We start from the raw sequence: 24114 nt of genomic DNA, 5'->3' as shown, positions 1-24114 counted from the left end.
TTTTTTTCAACCAAAATAAACTTTTTTTTTTGCACTTTTTCCCTGATATCACTTTTTTCCAGTCTACACCCAGGCCTGCCATCCTGGGAAAAGTCTGCTAAGGTTTTTGGGGTCCATGGCTTGCTGGATGAGCAGGTTGACCTGTCCTCCCACGCTGAGCACCGTTCCCTCTTCCACTCCCTTGAGCTTCTCCTGCAGCCGCAGCAGCACCCGCTCCGCCACCTTGTTGAAGCTCTGACTGTCACTGCTGGAAAGAATATGAGGGGAAGAGCCTGAACACACACACACAAAACCTCGCCAGCTCCGATTCTGACACTTCTCTCCTTGATTACCTGGATTTACGGCTGTTGTCTATGTCATCTCCCCCCATAGTGGAGCTTAGCGTTGCGTTGAGCTCCTGCTGCTCGTCATGCTGCAGGTAAAAAGCTTTCAGGGGGTTCATGGTCCAGTCAAACAAAGGGTCATACAGCAGCACCTATTTAAAACGCACAAAGACACAGAAACTTACAAAAGCACTCCTTAATATGAAGTTATGGAATAAAACATAATATTTAGAGCATGATTTTACCTCCACAATAGTCAACAGAGCTTCTTGAGAACTTCTCATCACCTCCATCGTCTTCTCACAGCATCTGAAAGGGAAAGCAGGGTTCAGATTATTTATAGTGCTAAATGTTTAAAATGTCTAAATAGCAACAGATTTCCCAACATGAATCTTAATCTGTGGTCTGAGAAAAGATTAATGAGGAAGTTTGTTTAATGACACAATGTAATATGCTATTTCAAATTATAAAACTTTATTAATCGTGAAGGAAACTCATCAATCAATGGTGATTAGCTACTCATGCAATAAAAGGATCAGATCATTTTTTTATTATGTCCTGTAAAACCTCAGAATTGACAGGGGGTCGATTTTTACTGCAAGCCACTTTGCAACCCACCTCCACTTCAGTTTATATTTTCATGTCTGATTCAAATTTGTCATGTTGCCTGCCGTGCTCTGTCACAGAGTCTTTACTTCCAGTTTTCCATGTATGAGTATAAAAGGGCCTGAAGGTCCCAGACCACTGCTGACAAATAAGAGCAACATCTGAGCATAATCGTGAGCTAACCTCCTGAAAACTCCCTCCACTCCAGTGATGCCCATACCGTCCACAATGTCTCTGGAGAGTCTGAAGGGGACAGTCTCAGGGGTGGGAAGGATCTTGCCTTGCTCAAAGGCCACACCTTTAAAACATCAACAACAAAAACACACACAGTGAAGAAAAAGGGACATCCACACTGGAGGAATAAAAACATTTTCTGAAACAAAGAGTGACCTTCTTGGTGTAAGAATACCTAAATCGATGTGCACCAGTTCTGCAGTCTGTTCGTCGATCAGTATGTTCTGGATGTGTCTGTCACCCAGACCCACGATGTAGCCGACTGTGGACACAAAACAGAAAACAGAAGGTTTGTTTTTACAATTACTGGATCGTCGTTTGGAGATAATATGAAATCTCGTTGTGTGTATATTTAATGTATATTTTTTAATTCTGTGTCATGACTGATAAATGTTTTCTTTCAACTCTGGACTTCAACTGAGAACAAAATGTTGACACGCTGAGGTGAAAGGTGGTGTTTTATGTACAAAGCAAACCGGGATCCATGAATCACCTTAATAATAATCAACACCAACACTTTAGTTTCAAGTCACATCAATTATATGTCGCCCTTCGGTTTGTGGCATCTTGTATTTACAGTACATAATGAGCTTTACTCTGTGAGACGGTGTACCTATAGAGGACGTGGCCACACTGCGAGTGTAAGCCAGCCGCTTCTCCATCCACACTGCGGGATCCAGGAACCGTTCCATGCAGAAATACCTAAAGACCGGCCTGAACTTCGTGCACACCTCGTTGTAGGCCTGCAGCTTTTCGTCGAATGCAAGTCTCTGAGCGTCCTGCAGTGACAGCCCAACAAAAACTACAGCTGTGAGTTCTGAACCCATAGCAAGCATGTGTTGCCATGTTGCAAGTGTTTTCCTGTCAGCACTGCCATACCAACATCTTCCTCCGGCAGGCTAGGCTGGCCCAATCTTGGGGTCGGAAGCGTTTGTGAGCTCCTTTATTGGGCTCCACCAGAAACTCCCCGATGGGCACCGTCCCAGAGCACCACTCTAACACGCCACTGCGCTGTGAGAAAGGCACCACCTGGAATCAAGTATATGACAAATTTTTTTTAAGCAACGAAGGGAAAAAGAGATGAAAGCAAATGTGAAGCAGTGCCACAGATGTGCGTCTATCGGGGAACCTTGTATCGTCTGATGTTGAGCTTCCTCTTGCGTGTGTCTGTATTGCGCTGCAGCAGCATGGAGCACATGCCGAAGACCTGCTGCATCACTGCGTCCTGTCGCAGGTCGTCCTGACCCTGTTTGCATTAAAACACTAAAATCACTCACAGGTGACTTGACCAAAATCATCACAACGATCCTTTATTTTAGTGCAGTTCAGTGTATTTGTACAGCCCAGTATCACGTGTGAGGGCTCAAACTGCTTCACAGCCATAGAAACAAAACAAGAACAGACAGACTGAGTTCTGTAGGACACTGGGAGTTTTATGACGTTTGCAGTCATTCATTTGTTAATGGCTGAATTCTTCAGTTGATAGTTCCTCTGAGTTTCAGGCAAGACAACTTTGGAGGAACTACTTTGAAGTTGAATGCAATTTAATGCAGGGGTGTCAAACTCCAGGCCTCCAGGGCCGGTGTCCTGCAGGTTTTAGAGCTCACTCTGGGTCAACACACCTGAATCAAATGATCAGTTCATTACCAGGCCTCTGGAGAACTTCAAGACATGCTGAGGAGGTCATTTAGCCATTTAAATCAGCCGTGATGAATCAAGGACACATCTAAAACATGCAGGACACCGACACTCGAGGCCTGGAGTTCGACACCCGTGCTTTAATGACTACATGTGACATGAATCTAGTGAGGTGGGAAATATCTGGTAAAAAGTAGTAGAAAATATTTGTGCATTTTGAATTTTCTGAATGATGGGGAAAAGGTGTAGAAGTACTGTAAGCTAATTCAAGAGTTTTTAAAGGAAACACAATATTGTACTGAAATGTACATGAGGAGGAGAATTTTTGTAAATCTCTTTGAGTGGGAATCACCACACAACCCACAACACAATGATATCACATGATATATGAAAGTTATCACCTCTTTTCAACCACAAATTATTTCCTCAGAGTAAAACTTTAATTCAATAAGATAAAGTAATTTTTTTGCTGCAAAATGAGACTTTCACACATATGGAACCTGCCAATGAAACCTGCTGTCAGAGTCTGCTGCTGTCTGTGACTGAATTGGGTCAAGTTGGCAATTACATGCAATCTGTTTTTGGTAATACAGTAAATAACTGTGAAAAACCATCGAAAACAGAGAGAATTCACATTTACGAGAAATGTGCAACCTATAGGAAAATAACCACAATACAACCAGCTGGTGGCCAAGTTGGGTCGCGTCTCCTCGAGTTGATGTCATTGACAAAGACTCATTCAGACTGATGGCAACATGTTGGCAATCTGTCTGCATTTATATATTAGACAGCAGCTATTTACAAACCTTCAAAGAGCTCTCTGAGAGTGACTGCAGTCAATCCAATATCCTCTCTATATATGTATATGTAGATAGACTGGCTATAGATACCGAATGAAACTAGAATGGAGGAATTGTGAGCCACCTCCTCTACATGGATGACATCAAGCTGTATGCTAGGAGTGAACGAGACATTGATTCACTGATCCACACAACCAGGATTTACAGCAACGACATTGGAATGTCATTCGGATTGGAGAAGCGTAGTCGGATGGTAACGAAGAGAGGGAAAGTAGTCAGAATTGCCAAAAGGCAACATCGCTGACATTGAGGACAGCTACAAGTACCTGGGAATCCTAAAGGCAAACAGAAACAAACAGGAACAGCAACCAGTAAGGCAAGTCCTGAGGAGTCAGCTGAGTGGGAAGAACAAGATCCAAGCTATCAACACCTGTGAATACCTCTACTGAATACCTCAGGCAGCAGAAACACAAGAAAGAGGAGGAGCACTCATGGAAGGACAGGCCCCTGCATGCTATGTACCACCAGCAGATAGAGGAAGTGGAGAGCATCCAGAAATCCTACCAGTGGACAAAGCTGAACTGAAAGACAGCACAGAGGCACAAATCATGGCAGCACAAGAACAAGCTCTGACCACAAGATCCATAGAGGCTGGGGTCTATCACACCAGGCAAGACCCCAGGTGCAGGCTGTGTAAAGATGCCCCTGAGACAATCCAGCACATAACAGCAGGGTGCAAGATGCTAGCAGGCAAGGCATACATGGAACGCCATAACCAAGTGGCCGGCATAGTGTACAGGAACATCTGTGCCGAGTATAACCTGGAAGTCCTGAGGTCAAAATGGGAGATGCCCCCAAGGGTGGTGGAGAATGACCGAGCTAAGATCCTGTCAGACTTCCAGACACAGACGGGCAAAAATGGTGGTGGCTAACCAACCGGACATAGTGGTGGTGGACAAGCAGAGGAAGACGTCCGTAGTGATCGATGGAGGTATAGTGAATGACAGCAACATCAGGAAGAAGGAACACAAGAAGCTGGAGAAGTACCAAGGGCTCAGAGAAGAGCTCAAGAAGTTGTGGAGGGTGAAGGTAACAGTGGTCCCCGTGGTAATCGGAGCAGTAGGTGCATTGACTCCCAAGCTAGGCGAGTGGCTGCTGACCTATTTTTACTCGTGTGACTGAGGTGTTTGCTTGCCCTGAATCGATATAACACTACCATGCAAAACATAGCGATGCTGCGCTGTAGAGCTTTTTTTTCACCACCAAATCAAACACACAGTTTCAACTCTCCTGGTTTTTTTTCCACTTTCATCTTATTTTGTCAGCTGCTGAGTCAAACTCCCAGGCCGTATAATGCTGCTGACTGTTGTGAGTTTAATATTAATGCAAAACAAGCACACAGATACAAAACTATTAAGTTTCACCACGACTCTCCAAAGTGGTAAATCATTAGCCTTCAATTGACTGTCAAACGTGTCAGCAAACACAAGCATGCTCTCACACACAAACACACAGCCTGCTAACGATTGTTTTCATTATAAAGGAGTGAAAGCCTGTTTGTCCTGGTACAAAAACAGGATTAATCATTAGCAATGGCCAAAGCTAAATGGAAAAAAACTCAAGTTTAAATTGTGAGCACCTTCCCGTCAGGGCTGGCCAGACTATAATAGCACACGAGAAGAGATTTGTTGAAAGACAAAAAAAACCCCGACGTCAAAAGCACACGTAAGACACGCACAAACGCACGCACGCTTACTTTGACCAGCTGTCTCCTGCTTTTGCCGTCAGAGCCGACGCAGTCGATGATCTTGGGCAGGTTGACTCCTCCGGCCAGATGATAGTGTGGCATGAAGGACCTGACAGTCACCAGGTTTTCATAACCACCGGACGGATCCACCTGTTTACACGATAAATATGAGACAAATAATTCAATCAAACCAATCAAAAAATGACACTATACACTAAACATGGATCACCCCAGTAACACTTAAATAACAAAACTTTATATAAAGTCTGAAAGCAGCAAAGTTCTCTCTCTCTGTATGTTTTTAAGTTGTATTTTACCTTAATTTCCATTGTGGGTATGGTGACCTCCTCAAGGTCTCTAATTTGCATGATGGGCTGATCAGCGGGGATGGGGATGGCCTCTGAAACCAAACAAGGACACAAAGGATGTCTAAGCAGCGGACATTTAATGCACACAACCATAACATATACTCACGACCTCTGAGTGTGTATAACTGTAGAATGTTAGGTCTACTAGCAAATAAACAGCTGAGTGGACCTGAGCAACTATGAGCAGAAAAGTCTTCATCCCTTCATGACCACAGTGTACTGATCCTCTAACGGCTGCTCCCAGCAGGATAAGGCACCATGGCACAAAGCTCAAATCATCTCAAACTGGTTTCTTAAACATGACAATGAGTTCACTGTACTCACACCTTTGGCATTTGGTGAAACCAAAGATTCACATCATGGAGCAAAATCTTTCCAGCGCCTTGCTGAATCTGTGCCACGAAGAATTAAAGCAGCTCTGATTCAAAAAGATGATTCAACCCACTCCTAACATGGTGCACCTAATAAAGTGGCCAGCGAGTGAATAAAGCATAACTCACTCTTCTCTGTTTTGTGTCTGCTGGCATCCATGTAAGCCAGGGTGATGTAGGCATCGCACAGGCGCTCGATCCCTCGGATCATCTCGGCTCGCTTCTTCCTGATGGTGGCGATGATCTTCCGAGCGACATCCGAACGCTCCTGAATGAGGGAGAACATGTAAACAGTTTAAAAAAAACAAACAAACAAACAAACACACCAGGTGCTTCTTTTGTTTCTCATGTTACAAAATTTAACACACCCAAAGTTTCAAAACGCAACGCCACTGTCCTCGTTTAATGCAAATGTGTTAAACATGAGTTTTTTTCACCGTGACAATCGACGTGTCATATTTAAGCTCCGCATGATGGAGAGAATCGTGTAAAACGGATGGAAACATCACACTCACCAGATCAAACTGCGAGAGCTGTCGCATAGCACTTTTAGACTGCCGGGACCTGCAAAAGTTTTCGTCTTTGTTGGCATTGACCAGGGCGAAGATGATAAAGAGCGTGTGGTGAGGGTGCTGCAGAGATGCTCGGCATATCAGCTATGAGGAGGGAGGAGTACAAATAATAAACTGGACGTGGCTGCAGCAAACCTTTTATATAATGCGGTTTCTGCTCACAATAATGAATAAAAGAGCCGCGTTACCTCATTGAGGACATCGTGGAATCCCGTATCCTCTGCGACGCCAGTTGCCATCTTGGTTCCCATGCGGGCGGCCAGCTGATACATGAGAGGCAGAAACTTGTAGGACGGGATCTGTTTCACCCCTTTCTGTTAACACAGAAACAAAAAGCTTTGTCAGATGATTATATTTGTAAGATTCAGTGCAGATATGTGAACGTTTTACTGACCTTCATCATCTCATTCACATCTTTAATGTCAGCATTTTCCAGCCAGAGGGAAGCCAGCCGGAAGACCCAGGTGTCGTGCTCCTCACCCTGCTCCAGACACTGGATGTAATTCTCCACAGCCTTACACAGAAAGCGCTTTCTGTCCGTCCGCAGGTTGGACAGGGCTTTTTCATCCAGCTCCAGCTCTCTTTGCACTTTTATTGTGTACCTGTGAAGTTGGACAAAGACAGGCTGGAAACAGGCCTTCACTTTTTCTTTGGTTGTAACTGGACCTCAGCTTAAATGCAATACATCGAGCTGTAAATGTGCAAATCAACCTGTTGGAGGTCACTTTATGCTCCTTTATCAAGCCCACTTCCTCCTTGGCCTTTTCCAGCAGGGCCTGTTTGTTCTCAAACTCAGACGAGTTCATGTATTTGTCGATGCTCTGGTACTGAGCATCAGAGAAGCGGGCCAGAGATAAAAATGCCTCAGTCCGCTGGTTCTGGAGCCTGGAGTCCTGAAGTCCCGATTCCCCCTCTATCACCTCCACTGCCTGAGCAGAGATGAGACCTTTATTAATTCAACAGTACAGGGCTGTTCTCACGTGAGGAAACAAAAATCAGGCAAAATTTACAGGTATCAACACAAACATTAAAAAAAAAAGTAAAACAAGATTTAACCAGATGCACAAAAAAATGTCACTACAAAACTGTGACCCGATTCAGACGTATAAAACACACACAGACACACACATGAATTATTTAATTTTGTCTATATGAATCTGGCGTAGCCAAAGGACATAAAGTGTAAACTTGCAGATGTTTAATATTTATGTCTTCGCCTGCTCCTAATTTGTCTGGACATAAATAAATTATTCATGTGAGGGTGTGTGCGTATGAAGGCCCGCATGCTGCCAGGCCGACGGGTAATAAACCATTCATTTCTCTAGGCGATCCCAGCTGTGTGTGTAGATTTTAGGGCGTTTGAGACCTTTAAGATTCCTGTTTTGGTCGCTCTTCTTCACACGAAAAGAAAATACCAGAAAATAACTCTTAACCGGAGCCACTTTGTTAATTCCAGGAACTATGGACACTCCACACTTGTGAAAACGCTTCAGATGGGTGATAACAAGCCACAATTCTGCCCTTTTAATCTTTTAATAAAGCTTCGACTGCTCATGCCAAAAGCTTCTTCCTACCCTCTCCAGGTACTTCTCCAGTATGACTCCAGGACTTTCCAGGCAGGTTTCTGCCAGCCAGTTACCACACAGCCTGAGGCACTCGGTGTAGACTGGTGTTAACGCAGGATTTAAATCCACCTGTGCAACACACATCAAACCAGCTCAATAACCCATCTTGGTATTTGGATTGAACTTAGCTAATCTTACTGTTTTGCATTAGTTACAACACAGCGTTATGTGCCCGTCTGACCTTTTTCTCTAGGCTGTGTATCATCTGTCTCAGCAGGCCCAGAGCCAGACCCTGCTCTCCCTTTGCCCAGAAAACCTGGGCCTCCTCCAGTTGCCACGACGACACAGGTAGCGACGCCAATGTCCTTCCACCGCCGGCATGCTGCTTCATCTGGTAGACTGCACGCTCTGCCAGCTGGATAGAGGTTAGAGGCAACCTTCATATGATATTCACGTGGTAAATGAAAGGAAAACAGTGCTTCAAACCTTCCCCTGTGGATCTGTGGATGTTACCTGTGTGTTTCCGGCCTTGCGAGCTAACCGGCACAAGTCCATGAGATGGTCAGTGAGAACAGAGCTGAGGTACTGGCTGCTGTCGGGCTCTCCCACCCTGGACAACAGGGTGTGCTGGGCCACAGAGCGGACGGCTAGGATGGGTTCCACTAAAGCAAAGTCACTGTCAACGAGGAGCTGAGAGTGGTGCCGCCACTGGCTGTAAACTTCTCTCAGGATGAGGTCTGAGAAGGGTCTGATGTAAAAAAAAGAAAAAGAAAAAAGAGTTTAAACATGAATAAGTCCAGAGGAGGCGTCCCGTGTGTTACTGACTGTGTGGTATGCTTCTGCCTGAGTCACCTGGAGAACAGCTCTTTAACACTCTCCAGCTCTCTGACGCTCTGCAGGTTCCTGAGGGCTGGATACAGAGATGACACGGCCTCCAGACTGCCTTTGCGTAGCTCTTCCACCTCGGCACCCCTGAAGAAATGCATACGCGTTATAAAGCAGAAATAAAGCTGTCGTACCAGAGGGTAAAACTCCATATTTTGTCCACCGCACCTGGCCTGTTTCAGAGTTTCATCAAATATGGAGAACTCCTTATTCCTGAGTGCTTGCAGGGCACAAAACACAGATTCGTGAAAGCCAGGATTGGATTTCTCACTCCTGCAACAGCAAGACATTGGAGAAAAAAATAATTAGCTTCTAACTGTGAGATTCTAGTTGCGTTTCATGCAGCAGATGCTTCCCTCACCTTTCTGACAGCTCAAAATCCCACTGGGTGTTCCTCCAGGCTGCTTGAAAGCGAAGATCTCGCAGCTCAGCTCCCCACTCGACCCCTTCGCTCTCGAGACCCCTCATGTAGGTGGCCAGGATGCTGCTTAGACCGAAGTTCTGCAAACCCTGTCGGCATAAGATTAAAGAAACTGTGCTAAAAGCTAAAAGATTTCAATCTAAAACATTCTTTGGAGGAAGTGGTTCGTCATAGTATCATTTCAATCATACCTCCACGATGCCCACTTGCCGAGTGACCTCGGGAAGGGTACAGTGAAGGTCGTAGGAGGTCAGGGCCCTTCCCCACATAGCTTCATGTTCGTAGGTGCGAATCCTGTGAATTCACGTGGCAAAACGGCATCAGCAGATCTGATAATGACTGAAGCCTAATGAGGAATAAGTGACCGTGTGAAAGATCTAACTGAAATTTTCTACCTTGTCAGGGGGCTGGTCATGGTTTCGCCACCACAGCCATACAGACTATCCGGCTCCCCGATGCTGCGATACACCTCGATCAGCAGCTCCTATAAATATGCAAAAATGAGAGGAGAACAAGAAAGTCTTTTAAAAACAGATAAAATAGCTGATGCGTGATAATGATGATACAACAAAATGCAAGATCAGCTTCGACGGCAATGCATTTCCTGGTTGCCAAAAGAGGCTGTCTTTTTTTTCCTCCCATATTTTTGACCTGATGTTGTCATTTAGAAAACAAAGCAGCCTGTGTAACTATGTGTGCAGCACGAAGAACCAACCTGCAGACTGATATTGGTGTCTTCTATGCTCTTCTCGGTCAGGCTGGAGATCGTGAAGGTCTGGCTGTTCTCTTCGAAATTTATTTTCCGCGTTGCTCTGGAGTTGGTTCTGCAGTTACAGGAAATGAATGGATCAAAAATGAAAAGCTGGATAAAGTTATTTTTCCTGTTACTGTTTAAATGAAGCCGCTGCATACTTGCGACTTTCTTCCATGTTAGCTTTGATCTTGTCCACGTAGATCTCGGTGTACAGCAGGGCGGTGAAGTGAGCTGAGCAGGACTGAGCGGCTTTGGCCACCTCCAGGTAGTTCAGATCCAGCCAGAAGTTTGAGTCGCACACTGTGCCAAAGGATTTACTGCAAGAAGGCAAAGCTCTACATTCATACTACAGCAGGTTTACTGGGGCAGAGACAAGAGCAGGTCCAATCGAATAATATCTGACTACAAACCCGTCAGCTTCCAGTGGCCTCTGCTGGTGTCTGAGGTAGTCAATAACTGCAAGCATGGTACGCAGAGAGGTCTTATCATGCACGCCCTGGCTCGCAGTGTCGGACTCTGTAGAGAATAACATAGACCCTCATCTCAAAGCAAACAAACACTAAATATGATCTATCGTCCACTGTCAAAATATAAGGAACAGGATCAATAATATTTGTCACAGACTCAAACTGACCAGAGTCAGACGTGAGAGGAGTGGCGGAGCGACTCGAGGCCTGAGCGCTTCTGCAACAAAAGCTGAAAAAGTCCTGAATGTGGGAGGAGAGCAAGTCCCTAAACGACCCATCGGAGTCATCCAGAAGAATGGAGTGAATGATGAGAGGCAGTAACCTCTGACAGCAGTCCACCCACACCTAAACATGGAGAGAATAATGGAGCGACACAGAAGGAATAAGGTGGAGTAGGCTGTACTGACATTCAGTATATGACTACAAATGTTAACTAATTAAACACAAATTAAGTAATGTAGCCATTCGACTTCTACACAGCTCTTAGGATAACTCACCAGGCAGAGTGGTCGGGACAAAAGCAGAGCCTCACACTTGACCCCTCCGCTGTCCAGCAGCGCTGTGCACAGAGCCTTCAGCCAGCTCTTATGGCTGCCCGCCTGGGGAATCCAGAACTCCTGGCTCTTCAGGTTTCCTCTGGCCTCTGTGCTCTCCTTGGCAGCCACAGCAACCGCCTGACCATGGATGGCAGCCAGTAATCAGATGCATGAGCTTGCTGTGAGCTCCCGTGAGGTAACTTGCAGACACACGCACAAATATCTAAAACCCACCTTATTCTTGGCTGTTCTGAATGGGTTAAGGTAAGTCAGCATGGGGTCTCTGTTCCCTTTGTGTTGCTCCCAGAAGTCGACTCCTGACTGAGTTGCGAGGATGTTCTTCAGGCACTGAGCTGCTGCCTGTCTCACCTCGATTCTGGCAGACAACCACAGCACAGAGCACATCAGCTTTTCCATCATCATGAGTTAAAACCTGATAGCTACAGAATCTGAGGAGTCAGCGTACTGCTGTTGAGTGAGCGCGTCGTTCGTGCAGTTGAGGACGATGTACAGACACTGAGACTCGGTGGATTCGAAGAGGGAGACGGCTTTTTCATACAGGGGGTCTCTGCCATGGAGAAGGGCGATGTTGGACAAGTCTACTGGGCCCAGTTCTCCTAAACAGCTGCCTGCCGCCTCTGCAGCACAAGGACTGAGCTATGAGAGCACTGCCAAACGGAATCTTATCAAACTGTTGACATGGAAGACAACACAGCTTTGATTTGTTTTACCCTGAATGTCAGCTCCTCCAGGGTGGCCGGCTGCTAGTTTACAGAGCTGCAGCAGATTGAGGACCAACTTCACCAGCACACTGTCGCTCGCGTCGGCTAAAAAGGACGACACGGATGGAAAACATTTACATGCAATCGTTCTCACACAGAAACCACTCTTCCTCCTTTAGCATCATACCGTGGCACTCTTTAAGAAGCTCTCTGATCTGTCCTTTGTTGTCATGCAGCTGTCTGGTGAGCTCCTTTAACCCCTCGAGTCTAGTCAGAGGTAAGGAGTCACAGGACGTCACTGACAGGAAGTGGGCGATCTCCTGCAGGGGGGATAATTAAAAATTCATTACTCTCCGTATCAATATGATGAGAGAAGATCTAAATAGACTTTTAAAGTGAGGAAATTATATTTACACATGTATTTGCTGCTTTTACCTGTCTCAGACTGAAGGTGCCAGCGTTATATTTGAGTTTGTGCTGTACAGCCCGCAGCTCTCTGAATTCAGGGATATTAGGGAAAGGCTCCAACCCTCTGATTGCTTCCTTTAACGTCTGCTGATTTTCTATGACAAGAAACTGCAGCAGACTCAGCACCTTCAGGGCAAAAAGAGGATTCAAAATCAAAATCATGCACACTGAAAAGGAGCCACAGTTATTCTAAGACAAAGATATGAAATAAAGAAGAGTTTGTTATCAGCAAACAGTCCATCCTTCTGTCTGTGCACAAAAAGACCCAGATTGTCTTCCTCCCCTAACCCCAACCGCTCTCGGCAGATGGAGCCCCTCCCCAAGCCTGGTTCTGCCGGAGATTTCTTCCTGTTAAAGAGGAGTTTTTCCTTCCCACTGTTGCCAAAGTGCTTACTCAAAGGGGTTCATAAAATTGTTGGGTTGTTCTCTGTATATACTATTGTAGGGTCTACCTTACAATATAAACCACCTTAAAACGACCGTTGTTGTGATTTGTGTAAATAAAACTGAATTGAAACCAAATTGAAAAACAAGAAGTGGTATTCCTAAAAACTGTCTTTCCCATTTTCCTATCAAAATATTAAGAAATTATGGGCGGCCCAAAAGTCTGAACTGTATGCTGTGTACTAAATACATTCAACGAACACCACGCTTTGGCATGCAATCACCTACCTGCTCTGAGATGGAGGGTCGGCTGGTCACCTGAGCAGTTAGAGTTCCAATGATGACCTGTAGGTGGCAGCCCAGAGCATCATCACAGACCTGCAGGGACACGTGACACACGGAGGCCAGCAGGTCACAGCACAGAGCGAGGCTGCGGGTAGAAACCTCATCACACGGAACTGGTCTGTGAACAGCAGGAAAACAGTGTTTATGTATGTACAGCACAATATGTGTGAAATGTAGAAAAACTGTTCTGTAACCTAGCCTAAAACCGCGCTACTAATGTAGCTAAGTTAGCTCAATTTTTAGCGGTATCGAGATTCCGGGTAATGCTAGAAAACAACAACAATCATAATAATGATAATAGCAGAACAGGAATAGTATAAAAAATGACTGATTTTTTGCTATTTTATAATATATATATATATATATATATATATATATATATATATATATATATATATATATATATATATATATATATGAAAAAGGATAACAACAACTTCTATATATACATATAAACACTTAAAAACAGCCATTAAGAATGGGAAAGGACCAATTTCAGTGATTACAAGTGATCAGACTTGCTTTGGTTTAAGTTATGATTTTATCTTGGCGTTACAAATTTTAAAATCACTTATTGTTTTTTATTTCTAGTGGTAACGTGTTCCACATCTGTGGGCCTTTAACTTTAATTTCATATAATATCATCTGATTGACTTACTCAGGATTCACACCAGTGTGTAAGTCTGCCTGCGAGTGCACCAACCTGCTGTTAATATGGTGAATGAGCGTGTAGATTATATCTCTGAGAACAAAGGCCCAGGCTCCACCCAGACCGTCCTTCACCTCCCTGAGCAGCAGGCTGACGAACAAATGGTACATGAGGAGGATGCGGTGCCGTTCGTAGCTGTTGGTCGTCTCCGCTGTTCTTTCGCACACGGCCAGCAGAATCCTCTGGATAGAAATCTACAGACAGATGTAACATCATTGCACATAGAACAGAAAACGGAACACTGTGACTATTATCAAAACAAAAAAAGTTTGACTGGGTGACGATATATGAGACATCATACCGGGGTTTTTGACAGAATGGCTACCAGTGACTTGTGGTTGGCACCGTGGCACTTGCTGAGGTAGTCCAGTGTAGCTTTGATGACATATGAGCTGAAGTATGGTGGATTTGGTACCGGGTCTAGCTCTCTGAGAGATATTAAACACTGATTTTGACGTCCATTTGTTACCATACTGAGTATTTAGATGAATGAACAGTAAAAGGAAATAAAAAAAACAACTACTAGAGGACAAATATCCCAATACCCAATAAAGCGTTTCAGGTCTCCTCTGTCTTCTTCAGCTCCACTTCCTTCATACAGAGTCATGAGCAGTTCCACTACAATGTCAGCCAGGTTACTGTGGATCAGGCTGTCGATTTGCTGTGGACACATGTGAGAAGGTGAATTTTAGAGTATATAAAATCATTTGACTATGGCTTGTTCAGCCAAGCGTTTGACCTTAATAACATTTTCTCAGATCTTAGGACTGACAAGCAAAAGTCTTGAGTACTGTCGATACAAGCTGGTGTTACCTGTTTACCCAGACAGCTGGCATCTTTGAGCAGGTCATACACCATGTTAGCCTTCTCTCTCTGCTGTGCAACCTGCGAGTCCTGGCCCGGCAGTGCAAAGTATGGCAAAATGTTGACCATGATCTTTGGGAAACAGTCTGCCAGTAAGTCCCTCCAGTCTTTGTCAAGAGACCTGCCGATAGACTTCACCTGCTCAAAGTCATCCAGGAAGACCAGGCGGGGGATCAGCACTGGGTAGGAAGAGCTTTAAGGGTATTGGAAAAGGATGCTCAGTCCTAATACACTTGATTTCAAAAAACACCAGCTTAATGTAACTATAGCAGAAGGAAATGTGACTCAGTGACGCAAAGATGAGCTTGTTTTCTCACTTATAGAACTCTTGGATTGTGTCATGATCCAGTAGACTGTAGGGGAAAGATCCAAGAGTGTAGCGGTCGTCAGACTGTCTCTGTGCGAGCCACTCGGCCACCAGGTAGTTCAGGTGAGAGCTGACGAATGTTTTTACGCTCCTGTAGCCCAGCGCTCTGGAGACACTGCACAACATCTGAGGTGAAAAAGAGGACAGGACAAATCATGTCACCCTAGACGATTACTAAACCACAGTAAATCAGTTTGCATGCTTGAAATATTCTCCTCCCTCTATTCTGCGCCTTGAAAAAGGAACTCCCATAAATCCACATGCAATAGAGTCAGTCGCAAAAATCCCACCTCTTACTGGCAGTAAAATGGCCCATAGTGACATACGGTGCAGTATTAATCTGCGTCAGAGTAGTTATCCAAAGCACGTGTTACCTCACTTTTACAATGCATCAAGACCTTGTAAAAGCAAAATTGCATTCAAGTAGCTTGTTACCTTTTTAATAAGCTGCTCTTCAATATCGTTTTCTTTATAAGACTGAAAGAGTGCAAACAGGGACTGTTTTTCACACACGGGGCTACAGCACAGTACGACTGACAAGCTCTTGAGCAGGGTGGCCTTGCGGTTGAACATCTCGTCCTCCCGGTCCTCAGAAGAGCAGCCTCTCTGTGTGCGATTGCACAAACAATACGTTAGTCGGTGTGTGTGTGTGTGTGTGTGTGTGTGTGTGTGTGTGTGTGTGTGTGTGTGTGTGTGTGTGTGTGTGTGTGTGTGTGTACAATCGCAAAGAGTTGCTGACATGTGGTAATGCTGCTCGGTCTTACCGGAAGCTTCATCCCCTCCTGAGCCTTCAAGTAAACATTCTCAAAGGCTTTCTGCTGGTGTTTTAGTGGCAGCATCTTCTTCTTATCTGGTTGCTCTGAGCTCATGTCCAGAAACAGCCTGGAGACACAATACCAGCGAGCACATATTTATCTGTCTGATCTTGGTCTTGCTTTATGTTTATTAGTGGTAAAAGACGGAGGAAGTGTACCTCTCCACTGAAACGGCTACCAGCATGCGGACTTGGTGGTGTGCGTCTGCGAGGTGAGATGGAAGGACAGCAGACACGGGATGGTCTTCCTCTCCGTCAGAGGTTCTGATGCTCAGGACGGCCCACTTACAGCATGGGTCGGCCTAACCAAGCCGAAATGACAGCAAACACAAAAGAACAAGAAAAGTCAAAAGCAGTGACAACGCGAGCTGCTGCAGTAATGGGACACTTTTACAGGCAGTAAAAACAGCAACACTGTTGCTTAATCGTAGATTTTACCTCCAGGAGAGCAACCAGACATTGCACTAAAGCAGCTCGCACAGATGCCACGCATTTACCTGTATGGCTCAGGAAACTGAAACGCAGTACAATAGGAGCATTAGTAACAGTTCTGACTACAATAGAATTTCTAAGAGAATTTCAAATTTCAAAAGAAGGTAATTTTACACTTGACTTCTCTATCAACAATTGAAATCGTGTATGTAAATGTAATCTTTTTTAAAGAGCCGCCAGTTCATCTATTAATGGTGTAAAAACATGCTTCTAACCAGAATCCGGACACCACTTTCAGCAAGGATCCCTGCACATGTCTCATCTCCTCTGGCATGTGATGGGTTTTCCCCAGGCTCTTTATGGAGGGTAACAAACTCATCAGTACAGCAGCACAGATCTCCTGGTCCTGACGATACAGAGAGCACAGGTCCCTGTGAAGACAGCAACAAATACATCTATTTATTACCACAGACACATTAATTCACATTGTGCAGATTGAATGTGTCTAACAAATACGAGTAAGAGAAAGGTTCTCATACGCCAGAGGACGGAGCAGCGAGTCAAATTCCTCCGGGGAGAGCGAGTCCTCAGCAGGAAGCTTCTTCAGCAGGATGAGATACTGCAAGAAAATCAAGAAAATGAGTGTTTCTGGCTAAAGGGTTGCCACGGTGATCCTCCAAATTTGCTGCTGCCTACCATGTTGAGGTGCAGGGCTTTACTGAAGTCCATCTGCTCCACCAGCAGCAGCAGCTTGCGCCGCACTTCCTGGGGTTTGAAAAGCAGGCCGTGGACGGGCTGGACCGAGCCGCACTCGCACAGGAACTCCAACACTGCGAGGAGAGCCAGGTCCTGCTGTGCCAGATGATCTTCTGATAGAAGGCTTTTCGCACCTGCAAGGTAGCGAGCAATGTCTATGAAACGTGCTAATTTTTTATTTAGCTGTCTGTGTTTTTAAGAAAGGAACAAACCAGGAAAGGACCCGACATACCTGGGCCGCAGGAAGTCTCGGTGTTGTCTCCTTTGGGCCTGTGGTTCCCGTTGGTGCTGCTCTGGGGCTCTTCACCATCATCAAACAAGTCAACATCATGGCCTTGCTGAGTTCTGGTCATTTCCCACTCATCATCCATGGGGTCATCCTCATCCATGACAGCGACTCTCCTGGCAGCAGTGCTTATCTAAAGGGAAAAAGAAGAGAGCTTGATTTCACAAGCCTGCTTTTCACATTAAGGTTTTTCCTTTTGTGTCTTTTAAATCTGTGACATGCTCTTTCTGTCGCTTACCAACATTTTGCAGATTTCCGCCAGCTCGCTGAGGAGGCTGGCTGGCAGAATCATTATAAAGAAACCAGAGGAGGTGGGACAAATATTTTCCTGCAGAATGATCACAAAAGTAGTTAAAATCCACTGTCAATGCCTGACTTTGACTTTAAGAGATATGGTTGTTTTTCTAGAAGAAAAGCTTTGTCACCTTGTTTTTTCTGCTGGCAGACTGTGTGCAAAGCTTCATAACAGACCTCAGGGTGCCCATGGTCCCTTCCTCTGTCATTTTTACTTTCACCCCTGAAACAAACCCGCTGAAGTCCTGGGCGAGGGCCTATGAGCAAGAACAGCCCGAAAACTTTAAAGCTGGGGCTGATATTTCATTTCAACTTTCAATATGACAAACAAGGGTTCTCAGCCAGGCTGGAATCAGATTTTATGACTTTAGATAACTGATTACCTTTGCTTTACCGAAGAGCTGCGATCGGCAGGCCTCCTCCTCAGTCAGAAACCCAGTGGAGACGTAAGCTGCCAAAACAGCGGTCAGCTGACTGAAACAACGCACCAGACACTCTGGAGGAGTGGACTGAGACTGTCGAGGGTCCAAAACAATAGACGTCAATTGTTTACCATGAAAAACAACATTCATACGCGCACACACATCCGACTTCGACTCACTTCAGGAGAGAAGCAGTTGAGTAAATTGTCAGCCACGCAGAGCAGGGACTGCTCCAACTTGTGTCTGAGGCCGGGGACAGCAGCAAACCGGCTGTCGGCCGACGCCGTCCTCGCCGACTGGTCAAATCTGCGGACTTCTGACGGCGACGTGTTGAAGCTGAACTGCTGGTACAGTCTCTCGATCTGTTCCAGGTTGTCTTTGGCATCAGAGGGTATTTGCTCTTGAGAAAAGGCACTTTGAAGAGAAAAGAGTTGCAAAGAGGGTTAGTTTAATTCCCAAATCTCAAAGCAAGAGAGGGCAGAGAGAGATGCAGTGCAGAAACTGGCTGTATATTACAGGTTATGGCTAGAAATTGTATATAGTAATAAAAGGAGGTTGAAAAATAAAAGAATTCCCCTCACCTTTCTATGCCATGAGTACCCAGCAGAAACTTTAGGCCGACTCTGGCGTCCTTCAGAGTAAGAGAGACCAAGATGTTTGCTATAAGATTGTGAGGAAAGTCTCTGCAATTAAAAGAAAAGTTTAGGTTTTATCTTAAATACAAATGCAATAATACAAGATAAACTTTATTCTAGGAAAAAATCCAGAAACAAAGGAAAAATATGAAGTAAGGTTCAATTTTCTGAGTTTTGGAGTTTGTGCAAACAGAAAAAAGAATCCCATAAACAACACTTTTTTAACTGGAACATCTTATCTTTTGAATATAAAAGCACCTTCTACAAATATTAACATCAGTGTATAACCTGCCAACCTGCAAATGATGGGGTGAGGTCTGGAGCTGTCCTCCAACTCATCACTCTGGTCGCTCATCAGCATCCAAGCTATGAAGCTCTCCTTCAGATTAGGTGATGTGCCTCCTTCTGTGGCCCCCGCAAAGTCCCAGCCTGATGCTGAGATGAGACTTTTTGGGACCGGACACTTTAGCAGGGCCTGGGCAAGACAGAGTGCAGCACTCCTGCGTACGAGGAATCGAATCAGATTAGTATCTTTTGTGTAATTAAAGAAAACTACTGTTGCAATGAAAAAAGAGAGAAACTCACTTGGACGGTTTGCATACAGATCCAGATAAAAGCTTCCAAAAGTCTCTGTCCACATTAATCAGTCCTCCCTGGATGATGGAGGCCAGCAGGTCCAGGCTGAGGGACTCTGTCGGGGACGAGCTGACCCCACGCACTGCCAGGCCCCATACCTTAACCCAGAGCCTTCCCAGCTCCGTCCTGTAGACCTGGGCTCTCTCTGGGTAGCGAGCCTGGCACCGGGCCACCTCCCTCAGACAGCGCAGCACATACACACCCCTCTCTCCCCTCCGCTGCTCTGCCAGGAGCTGGTGCAACACTGACAGCAGTGAGACCAGCTCCCGTCCAGGCACCATGTATGGGTACTTAGAGGTGAGCGCTGTGGTGATTTGCAGCCTGAGAGAGGAAATAAAAGACGGGAATGTCTTTATGTGACGCTGATAGCACAGCAGTCCTCTGTGTCTCAAGGCAGAGTTGATGCCCCATAAAATAAAAAGCAATAACACTGATTTAAAAGTCATTCTACCCAGTAATCATCTTTATTTAAATTGAAAATGTGTTTATATTATTTGTGCTGTGATTATCATACCACGGTATGACATCAAAGTCACTGTGCTGAGGCTGCAGATGCTCACGGAGGACCTCCCAGCCCATTTCGATACGCCGGCGCTTGCTGGCAGCTCCGTGGGTGGGACTGCCCATCTGTGTGGCTCTGATGGAGGCCTGGGTGACATCCACGATGTGGGTGTCACTGTCATCATTAAACAGCTACAGCAAAGAAACGTAAGAGCGTTTAAAGGATTAAATGTGTCCAGACACCCTCCTCTAATGAGCTTCCTCACCGCACTTTTGAGCGAAGCTGAACCTTGATGCGCTTGGTGCATACATGACGTTCGAGCTTTCTTACCTGGTGACAGATGTCAGCCGTAAGCTCAATGAGATTGTCTTTGACGGCTATGTGTCTGGTCCCCGTGACGTACTTCCCTCTGCTGCCTATGTGACCAATCTCCCCGACCAACGCGTTGTAGAGGTTGTACAGCAGACTCCGCCACTTGGACCAGTCCTCAGCATGTGCACCTGCAGTATGAGTGAGAGCAGCCACCAGTTATTGGTTATTTATTTAAGGATATTCAAATATTTATGTTCATGACGTTTAAATAATTACTGCCAACAAATGAACGCAAACCTTGAGTTCAGCCACAGCTTTGCAAAAGTTTATATTTTTGATGTTTTTACCAGTGAAATTTGAAAGATGCACTGCGATCAATTTAAATTAAACTTTTTTACTTACCTACTGGTTTCTATCTAACATTCACACACACACTCACACACCAATGAATGCATCAGCCTGGAATGCATCGGGAACAACCCGAGATTCAGTATCTTGCCCAGAAAGAAGGTTGGAAGTGGGAGCAGACAGGGATCCAACAACCAACCTTCCAGTCCGCTCTACCTCCTTAACCCCCCAAATGCAAACTGAGCATCAGAATGAGGAAGAAAGCTGATTTAATTACTTTGAATGTACCATGCTTGTTGTTGCAAGACATGCTGGTCTGAGTGTTTCAGAAACTGCTGATCTGCTGGGATTTTCCTACATAACCATGTCTGCAGTTTACAGAAAATGATCCAAAAAAGAGGAAATGTCCAGCGAGTGACAGTGGTCTAAGCGAAAATGCTTTTGTGATGTCAGAGATTAGAGGAGAAAGGTTATATTGCTGTAAGAGATAGGAAACTCAAATATGCCCTTCTTAAAACAAAGTAGTTGGATGGTCTTAATCAAGGTGAAGAAGAGCATCTCAAAATGTGCAAGACATCAAACCTTAAAGCAGATGGGCTACGGCAGCAGAAGACGAACCAGAAAGGAAGGTGTACCTAACAAAGTGTTTGGTGAGTGTAGATCCTGCGATAAAGCCTGGCCTCCGACCACTATTAACCACAAACGCTGGAAACCAACATTTAAAATGAAGTTTTAAAAAGAAGAACCTGTATCCTGTGTCTTGGCTCCTTTGGGGTGGTGAACACAAATCTGTAGGTTGAAGAACTCCACAATCTCCTCTTTGAGAGCTGGACTGGGCCTCATGTCTGCCCAGACGTACAGTATGGAAGGCAGAAGCTCCTCTCCCAGTCGACACAGCCTCATCCTACAATTCATGGCTGCAGATCTCAAGAAGATGTTCAGAGCTGAGACGAGGTGCTCCAAAACAGCCAAGTGTTTCTCCTGCCTGATACGATTGATACAAAGAATGCATAGTGTTTAAATTTAGCGACTAATACCAGAACATTTATTCAACGTAAATCTAAAACAGTGTTAAAAGTCTTCACCTGACATTAAGCAGTGCTTTGGAGAAAAAGCTGAACAGCGTGTCATTGAATCCATCGGTCTGCATGCAGCAGCCCTGCACCACCGTGTGGATCACTCTGCTCACCAAAACGTGGTTGATGGGTCTGGACGAGGAGTTGAACAAACCACAGTACAAGTCCAAAAGATCTAAGGATCAAGAATAAACACAGATCCATCAGTTCTTACTCTTGTCTGCTTCCTGATGTTTAGAAAATAAAACTCCAAATAGCCCACTGACTTTGCCACTGCTGTGGAGCGATGTCACACCAGTACTTGCGGACAGAGAGGATGTCCTTTACAAGGAGGCTGCTGTAATCTTCTCCATAGGCTGAACAGCAGTACGAACTCTGCAGAACCTCCAGCACATGTTTCAGCAGCTCACTGCACTTCAGACGAGGCCCGCCTGGAGGAAGAAGAGGACACTCTTAACTGCAGTCCCCACAGTTCATTCAATATGTTTTCTACTGTGTCTGATGAATTAATGAAAGATACTTATAAATATAAAGATATATGAATGTTCCCTAATTTATTACGACATACATTCACCCAAAACTGAAACATATTGCAACCTGCTCCTGCTCTTACGTTTGTTAGCGCAGCGAATGAAGTATTTGATCAGGCTGCATATTTCAGCCATCTTCTTCTGCCGCGTGGCCAGCGTGGTTGCTGTGACGTTGGATTTGCTTGATTGCATGCTTTCCGTCTCCTTTTGGACATAGCGCTGCAGAAACCTGATGCAATAAAATGCCAAGCAGAATAAAGAGCGTTCATTTATAGAAGCCACTTGTTCCGGTACATGTTAGCTAAAATCATTTATGAGTTACGAGCATGTTGCAGAATATGAAATAAGAACAAATACTTATTTAAGAACTTTTCAAAAGATGCAAAAAGGTAGAAAATAGTACCTTCTCTGGAAACACCTTATAGATATATACATTTGGTATTTATATGGTTGCAAATACTCTGAGGCAGGTTACCTGAAAACAGCATCCCATGTGAGTTGCTTGGAGGCTTTTGCTTTAGCTGATGAGTTACGATCCAGTTCCTGCACAATCTCTGGAGACCGGAGGAGCCGTCTGAAGCGCTCAGCTTCTTTCTGATAATAAAAACGAGATGAAATAAAAAGCATTTACACCGCACTGATTAAAACTATTTCAGGTTTAGTTAATTATGGATAATTCCCCACAAAATTCACTTCAAAGCTCTTTATACTGTAAGTTAAAGACCCAACGGTATTGGAGAAAACCCCAACAATCAAGCGACCCAATACGAGCAGGCACTTAGCGATAAGAAAACCCCCCATTTTAACAGGAAGAACCAGGATTTGAAATTCTGTTCAATAAATACATATAATGTGTCACAACTGAGAACTTGAGGGGCTATACAGACTATCAACATACCAAGATGACTGGCAGATCTTATTTTGTTTTTGTTGCTACTTGTGCCAGGAAAGTAAATAAACCTTTATTTTAAAAAATAACTGATTTTAGAGTCTTTCAGCTATTCATCGCACTGCCTTTGTACACTTATAAAGTGCAAAATTGATGTCGTGCAAGCCACAGGCAAATTGCATCTTATTTGCAAGTGGGCAGGACAGATGCTGATGCTCAGCAGATGTATACGCAGTGCAATCTGAGCTTCTGACTGAGTTCAATACTGTAGGGTAAGAAGAGCCGTGATTTGAAGGTAGTAACTAAAAGAAGTGAATTAAAGGATAACTGTGGTAGTTACTGGTGTTGGGCTGCTTTGCCATGATAACTGGACAACAGTGTTAGTTAGCATCCTGTTATTTTAAAATATGCTAAATAGGGAGTTGTTTAACCTATTTAAAGTGCATTGAATCGCCTATGAATTCATTTATTTGGACAACTGATAGGCAGTAGTTCGTCTTTTTCACCTTCCTCTCTGTAGCTTTGTCATTCTCGAGTGCTCTGCAGCAGGCCAGGAGATCATGAAGAGCCAGGCTCATTGTGCCTCACCGTATGTACACACTGGAGGGACAGGATGTTGACAAAAGTTATTCATCTGCTTTATGCCTACACTATTATTACTTAGTAGACAGTGTAGATTTCTACTATTCGACCCACACTTTATTCACTGCTTCACTGCTCATGCAAACTACTTTAGCAACACGACACTGGCAGATTAAGCTTTTAACTTCATTCACAAACGTCCATTCAAACACCTGCACTGTTCACTGACCTCAGATGACTGCAGCGATTGCAGTTACGGAGTTGTCACACGCGCAGGTGCAGATGTTAGCTGAGGTAAGGCACACCGCTACTGTACCTGCCATAACAACTTTGCCATCTTGTAGAGCCACACGCACGCACGCACACGTAACCCACGCATAAAATATTCCCGCCCCAGCAGCAAGGCTCAGCCCCTCACATCACTTCCTTCTCATGCCAGGTATTGAGTGAGTCC

General features: G+C 44.8%; 1 protein-coding gene across 2 annotated transcripts; it reads right to left on the bottom strand.

Moving 5' to 3' along the window:
• Positions 1–6: 6 nt before the first annotated feature.
• LOC146653839 (serine-protein kinase ATM-like) lies at positions 7–24037 on the bottom strand. 2 transcript variants are annotated; one of them, XM_085380670.1, is made up of 63 exons: positions 23890–24037; positions 23585–23678; positions 22665–22783; positions 22273–22418; positions 21926–22090; positions 21669–21834; positions 21330–21568; positions 20254–20423; positions 19936–20114; positions 19371–19742; positions 19082–19285; positions 18732–18833; positions 18330–18564; positions 18112–18243; positions 17860–17985; positions 17673–17762; positions 17381–17567; positions 17089–17282; positions 16932–17011; positions 16668–16823; positions 16399–16474; positions 16120–16262; positions 15911–16028; positions 15582–15752; positions 15097–15272; positions 14729–14972; positions 14461–14576; positions 14217–14343; positions 13910–14109; positions 13150–13324; positions 12445–12603; positions 12197–12329; positions 12019–12114; positions 11754–11925; positions 11522–11663; positions 11249–11425; positions 10919–11096; positions 10695–10800; positions 10443–10601; positions 10246–10354; positions 9926–10014; positions 9722–9824; positions 9471–9619; positions 9278–9382; positions 9077–9196; positions 8738–8972; positions 8466–8639; positions 8234–8353; positions 7371–7588; positions 7054–7261; positions 6848–6973; positions 6603–6743; positions 6217–6355; positions 5666–5748; positions 5358–5498; positions 2293–2409; positions 2043–2192; positions 1777–1942; positions 1339–1425; positions 1113–1227; positions 569–632; positions 333–475; positions 7–247 (listed from the first exon to the last, which is right to left on the bottom strand). In XM_085380670.1, exons 2-63 carry the CDS (start codon positions 23654–23656, stop codon positions 64–66), a joined length of 9288 nt encoding a protein of 3095 aa, XP_085236796.1. In that variant the 5' UTR covers positions 23657–23678; positions 23890–24037; the 3' UTR covers positions 7–63. The 2 variants fall into 2 exon arrangements, with proteins under 2 accessions (XP_085236796.1, XP_085236797.1); XM_085380671.1 differs by having other exon boundaries at positions 7–244.
• Between the last annotated feature and the right edge of the window lie 77 nt (positions 24038–24114).

This window comes from Rhamphochromis longiceps, linkage group LG14 (assembly GCF_057381845.1).
Source record: "Rhamphochromis longiceps isolate RC_006_pf linkage group LG14, R_longiceps_female_GT1.1, whole genome shotgun sequence".
Lineage (NCBI taxonomy): Eukaryota > Metazoa > Chordata > Actinopteri > Cichliformes > Cichlidae > Rhamphochromis > Rhamphochromis longiceps.
The sequence above is the reverse complement of the archived record's forward strand: the minus strand, read 5'-3'. Positions and strand labels throughout refer to the sequence as shown.